Source organism: Bos indicus, chromosome 22, assembly GCF_029378745.1.
Source record: "Bos indicus isolate NIAB-ARS_2022 breed Sahiwal x Tharparkar chromosome 22, NIAB-ARS_B.indTharparkar_mat_pri_1.0, whole genome shotgun sequence".
In the NCBI taxonomy this organism is placed as follows: Eukaryota; Metazoa; Chordata; class Mammalia; order Artiodactyla; family Bovidae; genus Bos; species Bos indicus.
In genome coordinates this window covers 57,211,335-57,226,096 of record NC_091781.1, presented here as the reverse complement: position 1 = coordinate 57,226,096, position 14,762 = coordinate 57,211,335, and the positions used below count along the sequence as shown (strand labels likewise).

At 54.5% G+C, this 14,762-nt stretch overlaps 2 protein-coding genes across 8 annotated transcripts in view; one reads left to right on the top strand and one right to left on the bottom strand.

Annotated features, from left to right (window-relative positions):
- The window catches only part of NR2C2 (nuclear receptor subfamily 2 group C member 2), a 114,961-nt gene extending 102,174 nt beyond the window's left edge, over positions 1 to 12,787 (top strand). For 6 of the 7 annotated variants that reach the window (XM_070776950.1, XM_070776953.1, XM_070776951.1 and 3 more), the window contains 7 exons: positions 141 to 274; positions 1,238 to 1,415; positions 2,279 to 2,400; positions 2,971 to 3,110; positions 4,201 to 4,338; positions 5,761 to 5,866; positions 7,237 to 12,787. In XM_070776950.1, the coding sequence (XP_070633051.1) occupies positions 141 to 274; positions 1,238 to 1,415; positions 2,279 to 2,400; positions 2,971 to 3,110; positions 4,201 to 4,338; positions 5,761 to 5,866; positions 7,237 to 7,411 (993 nt within the window). In that variant the 3' untranslated portion in view covers positions 7,412 to 12,787. The remainder of the gene's footprint in view (positions 1 to 140; positions 275 to 1,237; positions 1,416 to 2,278; positions 2,401 to 2,970; positions 3,111 to 4,200; positions 4,339 to 5,760; positions 5,867 to 7,236) is intronic. The other variant, XR_011563087.1, reaches the window with a different exon arrangement.
- Positions 12,788 to 14,400: 1,613 nt separating this feature from the next.
- MRPS25 (mitochondrial ribosomal protein S25) overlaps positions 14,401 to 14,762 on the bottom strand; it is a 44,987-nt gene continuing 44,625 nt past the window's right edge. Inside the window, exon 4 of the mRNA XM_019984337.2 lies at positions 14,401 to 14,664. Within this exon, the coding sequence (XP_019839896.2) occupies positions 14,472 to 14,664 (193 nt within the window). The 3' untranslated portion in view covers positions 14,401 to 14,471. The remainder of the gene's footprint in view (positions 14,665 to 14,762) is intronic.

The window sequence follows — 14,762 nt, the reverse complement described above, 5'->3', positions numbered from 1 at the left end:
ATTACCAAGAGCACTTCCTCTCACTGCCCACTGTAGTCACACCTCCGTAGAAGCTGCTTTTAAAACAAAATGATACCTTCACTTTCCTGAGAGGCACGTGTGTATGTTCATCTTTAATATCACTGTTTTCTGGTTAACAGGCTGAAACAAGCCAGGGAGCCCTGGGCACACTGGCAAATGTAGTCACTTCCCTCGCCAACCTCAGTGGACCCCTTAACAATGGTGACACTGCAGAAACGCAGCCGGAGGACCAGTCTGCAAGTGAGATCACTCGGTACGGAGCCAGAGCGGAGGCCTCCCAACACACAGTTACGCTTTGCGAGGGCGGGGCAGCACTGGGTGCCTACCCCGTATTTAATGGCGGATTGCAGAACTGTCACAGGCCCCTGCGTGTCTGATTCTTCGTTTTAACTATGGGGATGTGGACCTGTTCAGGTTACGTGATACAAAACAGTCTGAAAACTTCATTCCAGATGATAAAGGAGACTGAGTAATTCAGGGGAAGCTCACGAGTCCAAGCATGCCTGCCACTGTTTACTGGACCTAAACGTCAGTAGCGCAGTGCCTTTCTCGCTTGTGCTTTAGCCTGATTTTCTCAAGCGGTGAGTCCAGAGCTGAGACAGAGCCCTCAGGGTGGACAGATACTGCGGTGAGATGGCACCAGGCGGCTGGACGCCTGTGCCCCCTGCCAGGGTGCACTCCCCACAGCCGGCGGTGAGATGGCACCAGGCGGCTGGACGCCCGTGCCCCCTGCCAGGGTGCACTCCCCACAGCCGGCAGGTGCGTTTGCGCCTGTTCTGCTGGACCTGCCACTCCTGCCCGTCAGGCCAGGCCACGCGGGGGCCACTCGGGCAGCGGTCCTCAGGTTCCCTTGTGGTCTGGTAGAAGATGCCAGTCTGGATCCGGTGGAAAGAGGGCGGAATGTGAGCTAGGCCAAATTCCAGTTCTACCACTTAACTCCTGGTAGTCTTGGCAAAGTTAGCTTTCACATTTCTGAGATGGAGGGAATTATACCTTGGAGAGTAGTTCTGAAAAACAAAAATTATGTGTGAGAACAAATAACATCTAGCTTAGTGTCTGAGACCCTGGGGAGACACGCATGGCGGCCGCTGCTGCTCCTCTCAGGCAGAGGTAACTATCTCTTCCTGCTGGGCTGTTTTCCTAAAGGATGTCTCAGCTAGAGCGCTGCTCCTGGAAGTGGACTTACAGCACGTGCTTGCTCCCTTTCTGCTCGCAGGGCATTTGATACCTTAGCAAAGGCACTTAACACCACAGACAGCGCCTCGCCTCCGAGCCTGGCGGACGGGATCGACGGCAGCGGCGGCGGGGGCATCCATGTCATCAGCAGAGACCAGTCCACGCCCATCATTGAGGTCGAGGGCCCCCTCCTCTCAGACACTCACGTCACATTTAAGGTGAGGGCTTCTGCCTGCCTGCCGCGGTTAAAAACCAGATCTGGAAGTGAGCCCGTCCAGGTGGTGGCAGCCTTCTCGCCCATCTTTGCTCGCCTGGCCATCTGGCTCTGCCGCTGACCCTGAGGCTGGTGTGGCCTTCTGTCGCTGCCAGGACAGGCCAAGGCAGGCTGCCCTGCCGTCCCTCCCAGGACAGCCTGGCTCCAGCATCAGCTTAGGCAGGCCCTTGACTCCCACAGGCATTGTTCCCAGCTCTTGGGCCTGCCCTCCTGCCCGCTGGGGCCACCGAAAGTAGCTCTCACATACGCTTGGAGGCTGGTCAGGTCCCCAGGGCCCCCCTCTGCACTCACCTCCCGAGCCTCACGTCTCTCTTGAGGATACTCCCAGGCTCCCTGAGCCCCTAGTCTCGAGGTCTGCAGAGTGAGTCTTCAGTTCTCCAGTATTCTTCGCTAGAATGAACTCGTGAGTCCTTGCCCGCCGTTGCCCAGGGATCGAAGGGCAAGGGTCCCTGGGGGGACTCCAGCTGCAGAGGCATTCAAGCCCTTCTGGGACAGAGGGGCTCCTGGGGCCCAGCCCGGCCCCCTGGGTTGTGCTCTGCTCTGCCTCGATGTTCCCTGACACCCCTGCCAGGCCCTGCCCACCCGTTCCCTCTGGACTTAGACTTGAACCTGCAGCTCAGAGTGGAACTGCTGAGAACCAGTGCCGGGAGGCAGCGTCAGGGAGCGTGTCCTTGTGGATGAGCTGGGCCCTGTCCCCCCGCTCTCCAGGCCCGTCAGACCCCAGCTCACTGGGTGGGCCCGCTTCCCGAGAGGGTCTGTACAGGGCTGAGTGCTGACAGGCCCCGGGCCGTGTGCTCTCTCCTGCAGCTCACGATGCCCAGCCCGATGCCCGAGTACCTCAACGTGCACTACATCTGCGAGTCGGCCTCACGCCTGCTCTTCCTCTCCATGCACTGGGCCAGGTCCATCCCCGCCTTCCAGGCCCTCGGGTGAGTGGCTCTTCCTCTCTGTGTCCCTGGCAGGACCTCCCCGGCTCCAGAAACGGCCCGGAAGGGGTCTGAGGGCCCTTCCAGTGTGTTCCTCTGTGAATGAATACAGTCAGCAGACTGGTGGCGAGAGACCACCTTGGCTGCCAGGGCTGTGTCATCCCCCAACCTTTACTGCGCCTCCTCCACGCGCCTCGGGCGTGCTGCTGGAGCAGGGACGGAGTGGACGGAAGGCACTTGTCCCCGAGTCTTGAGGCAGGGTCTCAGGGGGCCTTACTCGCGCTGTCCTGAGTGGAGACCCACCCCTCCCTGGGCAGCGACACGTCTCTAGGCTTGGGAGCTCCCCTTGGTCGCTGCAGCCTCTGGGGCCAGCCCCACCCAGGGCTGCTGAGAGAGTCGTCTGTCCTCAGAGGGACTTCAGGCGGGGCATCGTGTGGACGCGGCGTTCGTGGAGAGCAGGCCTGAGCCCTCCAGAGGCTTCTGGCACACGCACGCCGACGGGACTTGGGTGGGGTGTGCAGGGCTTGGGGCAGGGGCAGTGGCCCCACACCCAGCCCGCCTCTGTGTCCCCAGGCAGGACTGCAACACCAGCCTGGTGCGGGCCTGCTGGAACGAGCTCTTTACCCTCGGCCTGGCCCAGTGCGCCCAGGTCATGAGCCTCTCCACCATCCTGGCTGCCATCGTCAACCACCTGCAGAACAGCATCCAGGAAGGTAGGGCCAGCCTATCCCAGCGCCGCCCAGGGCTGAGGGGCGTTCACGTCGCCACCGGTTTTAGTGTTTAAATTCCTACCCGGCTGCTGCTTTTCCTGTAACAAAGATGAAAGGGAAAAGGTGCTGAGTTCTGATGCAGACATTCTGTGCTGTTTTCAGAGCAGTCACCATCTCTGTCTTGATGTTCATGGACAGGTTACCCTTTGATGCAGCTCACAAACTCTCAGGACCCTGTGGATTAGAAACTGTTCCTCGGGGTTGCATGTGGGAGACCAGGTCCCAGGGACGGCTGGGCCCTGGGGCACAGGCCCGGGTCCGCGGCACCCATGCAGGGCGTGGGTGGGCGCGGGGCGCACCGTGAGGTCGGGGCCGCGTCAGGGCTCGGAAGCAGCCTGTGTGGTCCCTGCATGCTGTGTGCCCGCGGCACCCTGAAGACTGTCGGGTGCCCGCGCTGCCCAGGGTCTAGGCTGACCCTGCGCGTCACACCTGCCGCCGAGCTGGAGCCGGCCACCCTCCTCGCTGGGCGTCCTGGTGCTGGAGGCGCCTAGTCACACCTTCGTGTTCCTAGTTACTTCTTCAGAAGTTACATAGAGGTAACTTTTATAACCTGTTGCATTTTATAGAGTTTTAGATTTGTTCACAAATGAGCTTTAGTTTTATTTCTAACTGAACATAACACTACCTTCAGCAAGACACTGTCATGAAGACTAAACCAGACAGTAAACGAAACTGTTGTAGCAACTAAAAAATGCCAAGGTGTTCAGGTCGGCACATGTTTATTCAGTGCCTGCTGAGACTTAGAAAGAACTGATCTTGATGGGATCTGGCATGTGGGCCTCAGCAGGTGCGGGCCACAGGGCTGCCCAGGGAGAGTCGCTGTCCGGGGGCGGGGTGGTGGGGACACAGCAGAGCAGAGTGTGGGTGCCTACAGCCACCTCCCCTACAGCTGGAAAATGGGGCTCTTGAGGTAACTGATTTTTCATTTAAAAGTGAAATTCTCTCCTTTATTCCAATCTGTGTCCCTCCAAGAACCTAGCTCCTTTACTGTTCTCACCAGCCTTTCTCAGAGGATGTCTGTGTTGATTTCTAGATAAACTTTCTGGAGACCGGATAAAGCAAGTCATGGAGCACATCTGGAAGCTCCAGGAGTTCTGTAACAGTATGGCGAGACTGGATATAGACGGCTATGAGTATGCATACCTTAAAGCTATAGTTCTCTTTAGCCCCGGTAAGATATGCGGTGGTCACTCGCGGCGGGTTCCCACCTGAGCTACTGATAGTTCGCACACGGGCGTGTTGCCAGGCTGCCAGCAGCGTAGAGCCCCACGTGCCCGACTGTTCCCACAGCACGTGTGCTTTGCTGACTGCTAACGTCAACAGGACATTTGTTACAATTGTTTTTATAGTCCCAATGTTGTAGTAAGTTCCTATGTTCAATAGACGTCATTTGAATCCTAACAGGATCATTTGTATCTCATTGGCCAAATGAGACCACAGCTTACAAAACTGAGTAACATTTAGCCTTTTGTACCCACGGGTTCCACACTGGTGGATTCAGCCAACCACAAATCAGAAATACTCAAGGGCCGCCCCTGGCTGTCCAGTGGTTGAGACTCCGAGCTTCCAGCGCAGGGCGCCCGGTTTCAGTCTCTGGTTGGGGAACTAAGTTTCTACATTCTTTGTGGCCAAAAAAACAAAAGGAAAAAAATGTTCCAGGAGTTCGAAAGTAATATGCTGCTGCTGCTAAGTCGCTTCAGTCGTGTCCCAACTCTGTGCGACCCCATAGACGGCAGCCCACCAGGCTCCCCGGTCCCTGGGATTCTCCAGGCAAGAACACTGGGGTGGGCTGCTATTTCCTTCTCCAACGAAAGTAATATAGAGAGGATTTAAAAGTATACGGACAGATGTGTAGGTTACATGCACGTTCGACGTAAAGGACAGCAGGGGATCTGGGGGCGGGTCCCAGAACCAATCCCCTGTAGCTACCACGGGACAGCGAGCCCCCAGCCACTGCCCTCTGCCGGCCGTGCTCTCGCCAAGGTTTCGCTGTGTTAGCACATACTCCAGCACAGACGGACGCTGCCCACGTTTACCTGCAGCCTCTGCAGGGCAGCAGCTGCAGGGCACGCCGAAAGGCTGGTCACAGCAGAGAGGCAGCGGAGCTGCGGGTGAGAGGAAGTGGCCGCGGCCAGCCTTGCTCACTGCCCGTGGCCATTCGAGCCTCCTGAGAGGCCCCAGCTTACCCTCTCCACCCCACACCTGCCAGCCTCCTAGTCGGGAACGAGGAAATAGCTGACTGAACGGGAGACACTACATGTTGGCGTGTCTAGAAAGCAGATGGTGACTCCCGATTCTGTGTGTGTTTCCTAGAGTAGGTAGGAAGTCACGGGTCTAGAGCCAACCCCAGTGGGACCGCGGAGGCTGGTGTGACTACTTGGGGCCGGGCACCCGGGGAACCTGCAGGTCTCGGCAGAGCAGAGGAGGGACCAGCGTTCTAGCAGCAGTCTCTGACCTAGACCAGCCCCCAGAGCTCAGTCTGTTGCACTTGAGGAGTCTGTCAGAAGTGTGATTAAAAAGAAGTACTAAGAAGTCTGCACGTGAGGCTTTCCAAATACACAGAGGGCAATCTGCCGTCCTTTTCTTCCTTCAGATCATCCAGGTTTGACCAGCACAAGCCAGATTGAAAAATTCCAAGAAAAGGCGCAGATGGAGCTGCAGGACTACGTTCAGAAAACCTACTCGGAAGACACCTACCGGTGAGGCACACGGGCAAGACGGGGGCGAGGCTGGACCTAGCTGCAGATATCAGTTACGTTGGCCTTCCACTTCTGGCAGCCCGGTAGAGCCTCCGTTCGATCACACTTTAATTCTTGCGTTTTCTCGGTGACAGTAGAGTGCGGAGGATCAGGAAGCCCAGGCCGTCCCAGTGTTGCTGGGTGACTGTGGGCGAGACCTGGGGTTGGGAGTATCGTCCTCTTGTTTGGGGCTAACAGTGCCTGTGAGACATGAGTTCTCACAGGGACCGCCCCCGAGTCCAGAAGAGTCAGCAGCTCTGCCCCTGGCTCCCCACGCACTGAGGAGACGGTGCTCTCTAGAGCGCTTGACACAGGAGTCCATTGACAGAAACCAAATCCGACCCCAACAGCATGCAACTGGGTTGTACAAAATAATCATCCACTCTCTGCGTAAATTAGTATTTTAAAAATTCCTTTATTCAAGTGCAAGCTTATCATGTTTGGGCCCCAGGGACCTCTGCCCAGCCTGGCTGGCAGAGAGCCTGCTCCTGCTTTAGGCACGCTGCCATGGCCAGACACAGCTTTTGCCAAAGCAAGATCCATTTTGTACTAGCATCTTTTTCACTTAATATTCAGCAAGTATGTATATATTCTTTAAGTCGTTTTCCGTGGCTGAGGAGATGCCGCAGCTTCTCCACCATTTCCCTCCTGATGAAAGTGCCCTGCAGCACAGCGTCCCAGCGCCCGCCCCTCTGGGCGCTGCCGGTGGACTGGCCCGTCCAGGGAGCTGCAGGACAGGGCCGTGGTGTGCCTTCCTGGGGCTCCTTCAGAATAAACATCTTACTGCTTTCCTTTTAATCACAATGCTAAATGAACACTGGAAATTACAGCAACACAGAAAAGGTTTTAATTGATAAAAATCACTTAAAATCCCAATACCCAGAGGTCAACAGTTAGCATTTTGGTGACTGTCCTTCTGAGTCCTTTACTCACACACACGTCCAAACATGATTCCTGCTGGTGCACATCCCACTGTTAAGCTTCTATTCAGCTGTGTGTCATGCAATTCTTATCAGTGAATATAGACTTTGATTCTCCTCCTCAACGTGTGTAGTGATTCGAAAGGTTTGAGTTTTAACCTACCTTCATTAACAGGTTGCCAGGGTTTTTTTTGGTGGGGTTGGGGAGAGTTGTTATAAACAAAGAAGGGAACATATTTGTACATCACCATTGCACTCACAATAAAGTCCTGCAAGAGCGACTATTGAAATCAGGAAAGCACGAGCAGACACTGGCGGTTTGGTTCGGTCCCGAGGGCTGCAGACAGGCCCTGTCTGGGTGAAGCCTGGAGTGCCGCAACCCCGCCCCCTCTAACGACCCCCCTCTTACAGGTTGGCCCGCATTCTCGTCCGCCTGCCGGCACTCAGGCTGATGAGTTCCAGCATAACGGAAGAGCTGTTTTTTACTGGCCTCATTGGCAACGTTTCAATAGACAGCATCATCCCCTACATCCTCAAGATGGAGACAGCGGAGTATAACGGCCAGATCACCGGAGCCAGCCTATAGCGCACAGCCCGCCCTGCTGAGGAGCGCCGGGGTCGCTGAGACACAGACCGTAGAGTAGTGGTGTTGTGGTATGTGCAAATACTCCATATGTTAGCTGTTCCCACCTGGCTTCTCCGCATCTGTTAGTCCCAGACAGTAGCCACTAAAAGACTCGTAGGATCCGCTCCTGCCGTAAGAGATGTTTTAATGCCTTTTGATGAAGCAACAGATTTTTAAACAATCTTTTAACTCAATTTGTATCCAGAAATTCTCAAAGGGCAAAAAACAAAAGCAAAGTTTTATAATGTCAGAGACTAGTATTAAAACTAAAAGAACCGAGGAGAACGGTATGTGTGTATATATTACAGTGTCCTTGGGATAGCTACTAATGACCAGGGTAATAATACTAGCACTTTGTAAGCACTTCCTATCAATGTATAATGTTAGCAACACCTTGCCAATGTGCAGGGCAGATGGAAAACTGTGTCTGTCTTTTGCCGAAATGCTAATGGTTTCTATGAAAATGCAGTAGGGTACGGGAGACAATCACTTGCTCAAGGGAGTCCTTCCTGACCGCGCATGCTGCTACTGGCAGCCGAGCCCCAGGCGTGGAGGAGGTGGCGGTGCGGGGGCACACGCGTGCTGCTCTGAACCCGAAGCTTCCTCGGCCCAAGCGCATGCTGACGGGTTCCCTGGTCTGTGATGGGCCTCCGCAGGCTCCTCTGTGACTGGTTCTCAGAACTGGATTCAACCACCAATTCCTGCGGCAACCAAAAACATCGCTGCATCACTTCCGCTGCTCACGGCAGATGGAGTGGTCTGCCCAGCAAGTGCAAGGTGGGCCTTCTGAACACTTGTTGGGCCTCCCACCGCAGTCTTCGGGGGAGGGCCGGGAGGGCTGTCATCTCCGCAGTGCACGCCCCGCGCCTGGCCAGGCCGCAGCCGACCGGTGGGGCCATGCGGCGCGGCTCTCAGCATCTCCAGGCCCACACTGCCTCGGGCGGCAGGCTTCTCGACGCTCCTGGTGCGGCACGCTGGGGTCCTCCAGGGCTGTGTCCACAGATGACCCCTGGCGTGTTTTAGATAATGGATGAAAAGGCAGGCTGCCTGCTCCTTAAAAACAGCCTTTAACCCCAAAGTCATCTTAGTGACCATTGTTTTATTAAAACAGAATGCAGTTATTGGGAAGTTTACCTAGAGAAAAGTGCTCACAGATGCCCCTGGTTGTAAGCAAGCAGCAGGTTTCTACTGGGAAGCAGAGCAAGGCTGCATGAGGTGTCCGCGCTGTGTGTGTGGCCCAGGTTAAGGAAGTACAGTGAGGCCAGGTTTGCAGCTCTTAAACCTTTGGATCAGATGGTCCCTCCTAGGCCCAGGGCAGACGAGCAGCAGGGTGGCGTGACGCCAGGGAGGGAAGGTGGTTGCCAGGCCACCACATGGGCTCGAGGCAGAACCAGATGGCGCCCCGTTGCCGTCGGGAGCACTTAGAGAGTCATTGGTGGGAATTAAGTGGGAACACTGTCTCCAACTTACAGATATTCCTGTTTGTATCTCATTATCGTTTACTGTTCATGCTTTGAAGCAAGTCTTAGAGAAAAGTGTAATACCCATTGTAAAATGATGGAAAGGATTTAATATTGCCAGCTTACAATTTAGGTTTTCTAATTTCAGAGTGACTTAAGTTTCAAAAGTAAGATGGGACGCTGGCCGAGAGGGTGGCCAGGGTGGGTCTCCATCTCTGCCTGGGAGGGCTTGCGCAGAGGCACTCTTACGTAGTGAGGTGCACGCCTGTCTGTCCTGATTTCTGATGGGAGCATGTCTGAGGGTCCTGGAGCAGCTCCCTGGGAACACGTGTCGTCCTGTGTCACATCTTTTAGGTCTGAGCTCTCAGTGATGGTTAGGTCAACACTGGCCTGCTCTCTGGGGCATCATCCTGTCTCTGTGAGGCCTTTACACTCAGGTGGCCTTAGGTATTAGGGCAGCTTAGCCAAGACCTGAGCCGAGGTGCTGTTGAGACAGGCTGGGAGTAGAAGGTGGGAGCGGCGGGGAGACAGTGAACACTGGGATAGGCACGTGCCCCGTGCCCGCAGGATGCCCTGGGACAGTCGCCGAGTCTAACCGGGTCCTGCGCCCGAGTCCCCACGCTGCTGATGGCTGACTCCAGTGGACCATTCTGGGCTCTGAACACTCCTCTTTAGTGTCCCAGATCGCCTTGGCCTTACTTTGAAGTGGTCTTTTCCTTAAAAGTCGGTTCCACACAACCTGAATTCTCACCGCCCCTAATCATTTCAAACCTTTTGACAGCAGGCCCATCCCTTTCCTGTCAAATTGGTTAAGAAGAGCCCAAAGTCAAAAATTATTTAGAGAGACTGGAAGCAAATACCTAGCCTCAACTTTCACAGGGCTCTTCACCTGTTAGTAGTTTATGAGACTCTGATTCGGGGAAGAGAGCGCGCCCTCTGCATCTGAGTGACCATTCACACCTGCCTTCTGGTGGCCCCACCGCAGAGCAGAGGGGACGAGGGCACCTGAGGGAGGCAAGGATGGACGCGCGGTGTTGCTTCCTGAGGATGCGGGCTCTGCTCCAGGGGCGTCTCAAAGAGCGGGGACAGTTACATGTTCAAAGTGTGGAGTTCTTTACATGTAACATAACAAGATGACACAGAGAAAGACCAAATTACTCAAGCAGGTATTTTCCAAGGTATTCCTGGAAAGTATTTTTAAGGAAGTGTGTGGGGTTTTTTGGGGGGAGGGGGGTCTACATCGTTTATTTTCTAAGCTCTGCCAGGAGCTGTGGTCAGGGTCCTTTCTGTCCGGGTTTTTGGATCTGGTCTCATGTAGTCACCCTTGGATGCTGTGTGATCGCCCTGGAGAGGCACTGGTCTCTAGCCCGTCAGTATTAAACGTGGCCTCTGGCGAGGGTTGTGTGGCAGAGCCGGGTGCCCGTGGGGCTCTTGCGGTGTCCAGTGCTCCTGTCCTGGCCTTTGGGGGAACGCCTAGCAGAGCACTCTTGCTTCCACCCTACCCTCGGCCTCACAGGCAGCCCTTGGCTGAGGAACCAAATTCCAGGGCCTGAGGACAGATGAGAGCCTAGGAGCATGCTGCCCGTTTGCCAGGGGGAGTGGCCTTATGTGCGCTGGGGCTACAGGTGACATCTGATGTGCACGTCTTTACTCTGGAGGCTGCTGCCCTCCCAACCTGGGAAGGCCCAACAAGGCAGGGCAGCCACCCACATCCTCCAGGGTCCCACTTCCCTTCCCCACTGACTGTGCGACTCTGAAAATGTCTTAACTTTGATGTCAGTTTGCAGCGTCAGCCTCTCCTCACAACAGAGCGGCCTGAGTCTTTTGTACACAGGGCCCCGGGCTTCCTCACCCGTGCCTCCTCCTAGCGGGCACTTCTGTGTGTCCAGCCCTGGTCCCTGCACTGGCGTTGTGTGTACAGATTTATAGGCTTGTATGACTGACTGAATGTACATGTGTTTATACCTTCTCTGTATGTACAGTGTATATAGCATATGTGTACATAGATGTATATTCTGTATACAGACACGTAGCCACATAGCCAGACCGCTTACGTTTTACAGAGAATCTATGATAGAGTTGCTACAGTCATTGACGTGGGTGTTCTTGGTCCCTCAGCAGGATGGATTTGCTGACATTTTCCTTGGGGTGAGCCTGGCTGGGAAAGGCCCTGCCCTCCACCAGGGCCAGGAAGCTGGAAGACATTAGTTTATCCCAGTGTCCAAAACGAGGTGGGGATCGGTAACCTAGTTGTTACACATCTATTTACAGCCTAACTGGGAGGACCTTGGCAGGAGTGGTGTTGGCCTCTCACGCACTCAGCCCAAGACAGAGAACACCTGTGTGGTGGGCCCTGACTCCCAGTGTGGTGGAAGCCGCCCACACGTGCTCTGGGACTCTCTCTACCACAGCTACAAAACAAGTATTCTTGAAAAATAAGCATGAATGTTGAGCTAACTCCTATGGCATATAAATTACAGATCTTTTATTTCTCTAACTGTAGCATGTGAATAAAATTCACTGCCCTTATTCCTAAATTATGATTCTAAAATTTCAGATAAAACTTGCATTCTAGTGCAGATATATACCTTAACACTACAGATGCCAAATTGTCCTTGTCCAGGTCTGTTCCGATGAACTCTCCCCATTAATCGAGCTTTAAGCCGAGACACCGCACTCGGGAGCCAGGGCCCAGCAGGAGTTGCTCACGCACCTGTAAGCAGGAGACCTGAATGGTGAGAAGGCCGAAAGCCGGCCTGCTGGAAGGATCACTGGATAAGTACGAAAACTCAGACACCACAGGCTACTTAAAAAAAAAAAACACGAAGCTTATTGAAACGTTTGAAAATACCGCGTTGAGACCACAGTCCTCGGTGCCTTTGTGAGACGGCGGGTGTGCAGCCTTCGGCTTCCCGCGGCTTTGATGTGACAAAGCTCCTGCTAACTTCAGTGGCCTCATCCATTCCCACGTCCTTACCTGTCGTGACAATCACTCTATAGAAGGGGGCTCTCCAGTCAAAATACAAGTGGAAGCTTAGCAGTCTCTAAAGGAATCTGCAGAAGTTCTCCTTGGGGCTATGTACCTTAACTAGTCTAGGAATAAACTCAGTTTTAAGAGTGTTTTAGGGGTGAGGAATGTCTGAGATATGCTAGGAAAAAAGGCTCAGCAATATTTATCAATTGACAAACTGTGATAAAGCTTAACACTTGGATGACATTTGGAAATATATAAAAAATGGCTTTTCTTTAGAAAAGTGTCATCAATTATTTTAACAACCAGAGCACTCACAGACTCAAATGCTGCTGCCACACACAACTCAAGAGCGCGAGTATTTTTCTACAGTCTCTGTTCTCCCAGTTATCTTGTGAACCAGTGTTCAACTAGTTTTATACCTGAAAGCTGCAGTTTTCATAGTACAAACCATCGTTTTTACCTGTAGTTCAGAGCTCTCTGTTAAAATGTACCTGCATTACCAACCCCTTTAAAAGAAGTGTGTTAAAGGAAAATTTGGGTGTAACTTTCTTGGGACCGTTTCTGTAACCTCTGCCCTTCACAATATAGAATATATTGTTTATGCCATCACATTTTAATTCCAGGTTTAAAATCTGTTGAAAGCTGTAGCTTGAAATCAGCTTTGTTTATGTGATGGCATTTAAAAAATAGCATGTTCTTTTTAAACTGAATTTTATATCTGATCAATGTCTTCAGTCTTGAAGAAGAATTTGCATTGTTGTGTTTGTATATAGAGTATTGCAGTGCATGATATTAGCTTTATGCATTTTATTAAATGCTGTTTCAATGTGGCATTATTGTTGTGGCTTAATACTACTACCTAAATGAGGTTTATACTATTAAAAGTGAATTAAAAACTCATAACGTACATCCTGCTCTTCATTTCTCCTCATAACGGTAATAACATCAGTAACCCTGAACCCCAAGTATGTGGCAGGGAGGCACCTCGGTGCCAGAGCCGTGCAACTCACACCACACCGTGTTCAGTGGTCACTGGGCTGTAAGTACCTTCAAGGGAAGCACTGGCCAGACCGTCTCCTCTGCGTCTTCCAGAAGCCACGCAGACCTTTCTGGAGAACACAGCCTGTGCCACCAGATGCAGACACAGACTCGCAGAGCCAGGCTTCCTGGAAGGGTCTCTGCTATCCAGGGGGTAAAAAAACACCCCTCATTGTGTCACCTGATGGCTCGTTTTACAGGTGAGGATGCTGAGGTCCAGTCAGACTTGTGGCAGAAACCACTGGCAGCTTTAAATGGCTTTGCCAAGTAGAAGTCAAAATGAAACTGAAATGGGTTACTTCAATAGGACAAGGCCAAAAACCGTCTAGTGAACACTGCTTATGCAAATTAAAGTATATCCATTATAAGATCCTCATAGCAAGCTTCTCTATCATTGCTTCCGATTTCTGCAAATTTTAAACCCATCTTTGTCCCTATTAAAGTAGGAAACGAGGAGAGCACAGCGCCCCGGCAGTGCCAATGCAGCCTGTTACCTGCTGCCGACAAGACGGTCCAGAACAGCAGCGCCATACCGCGAGCGGCTGGACATCCTTCTCTAGAGAGGGGTCCGCACCTACCTTGGTTCTGGGTGATGCTCCTCCTCAGCAACCTTATTAGGGCGCCCCTGTGGCCATGGAGGGAAAGGCTGTTTGCATGAGGCTGTCTCGCTGCGCTCTGGAGACAGTCTGGAAGGGCACCCATTTATCGGACAAGCCCAGCCGGCCAGAGGGAAGGCCCTCAGCGGGTGCGGCATCAGAAACAGGGCGGGACCGAGACCCCCACGCGGGGAGGCGGCAGAACGGGGGACAGGCTCTTCCCTCCAGTACCGCGGTGGGGGAGGGCGCTGAGTTTCAGTGAACCACCCCCGTCAGAAGCCCGTGGCCATTCAGGAGCTGCCCATTCCTCCTCAGACGCGCACGCCCACCTCCCTCCCAGCCCGCGCATTCAGACCACCACCCTGAATGCGGCTTTGGTACAAAATCACAGTATCACCACCCGAGCATCAAATGGGAAGAGCGCCAAACTTGTATTACAGTGAGATAAGCCCGCAGCGTTTATACACATCTCCCGGGGCGCGCTCGGGGTCAGCCCAGCCCTGTCTCCTGAGGCCTGAAAGCAACGCGACCCGGCGCGCTGTGAGGAAAGAGGTCCCGGCCAGAGCCCGTGGCGCCGCACCCTGTGCCGGCCGCGCAGGAGGCTCTGCTCCGCTGGGGCCCCGCGGTCAGGGGCGTCAGTGCAGCGGGCTCGCCCCCGGCAGGCCTCCACACCGCGGCGGCCGCGGGACCCAGGCGCGTGTCTCCAGGCTGCGGCCTGGCCCCTTCCCGGCCCTGAAGCCCCGTCCCCGCCGAAGGCCCAGCGGACGGGGTCACACGGCGCTGCTCAGTGGCGCGGACTTCACGGGCGTGATGGCGCGGGGTGTTCACTGAGCAGCTTGGCTGCAGCCTTACCCCCCCTGGCAATGTGCTTTCACACACGTGTGTAAAGGGGGCCCTTTTATTGCAAAGCAGTCGTCAGTCTCCCGGGGCACAGCAGCGGGGCTCTCGGGGCCTCAGTCCTGGGCGCCGGCTCTCAGGGCGGCCTGGAACTTGCCGGTCAGCTCCCTGGGCAGCGGCACCACGGCCGGGCAGGGCACCTGGCCCTCCACCTCGCAGATGCACTCCCGCAGGCAGTACTTCCGGGGCCCGAAGTGCGCCGGGTGGGAGAGCTGCTCCCGCTCCTGCCGCTCCCTCCGGAGGGTCTCCCTGCGGAGAGCAGAGTGCAGGAGGCGTGGGCGGCGCGTTGCGGGGAGCCCTGCCCTGCGCCCCACGTCCCGGGCCGCGGAGGAGGGCGCGCAGGAACG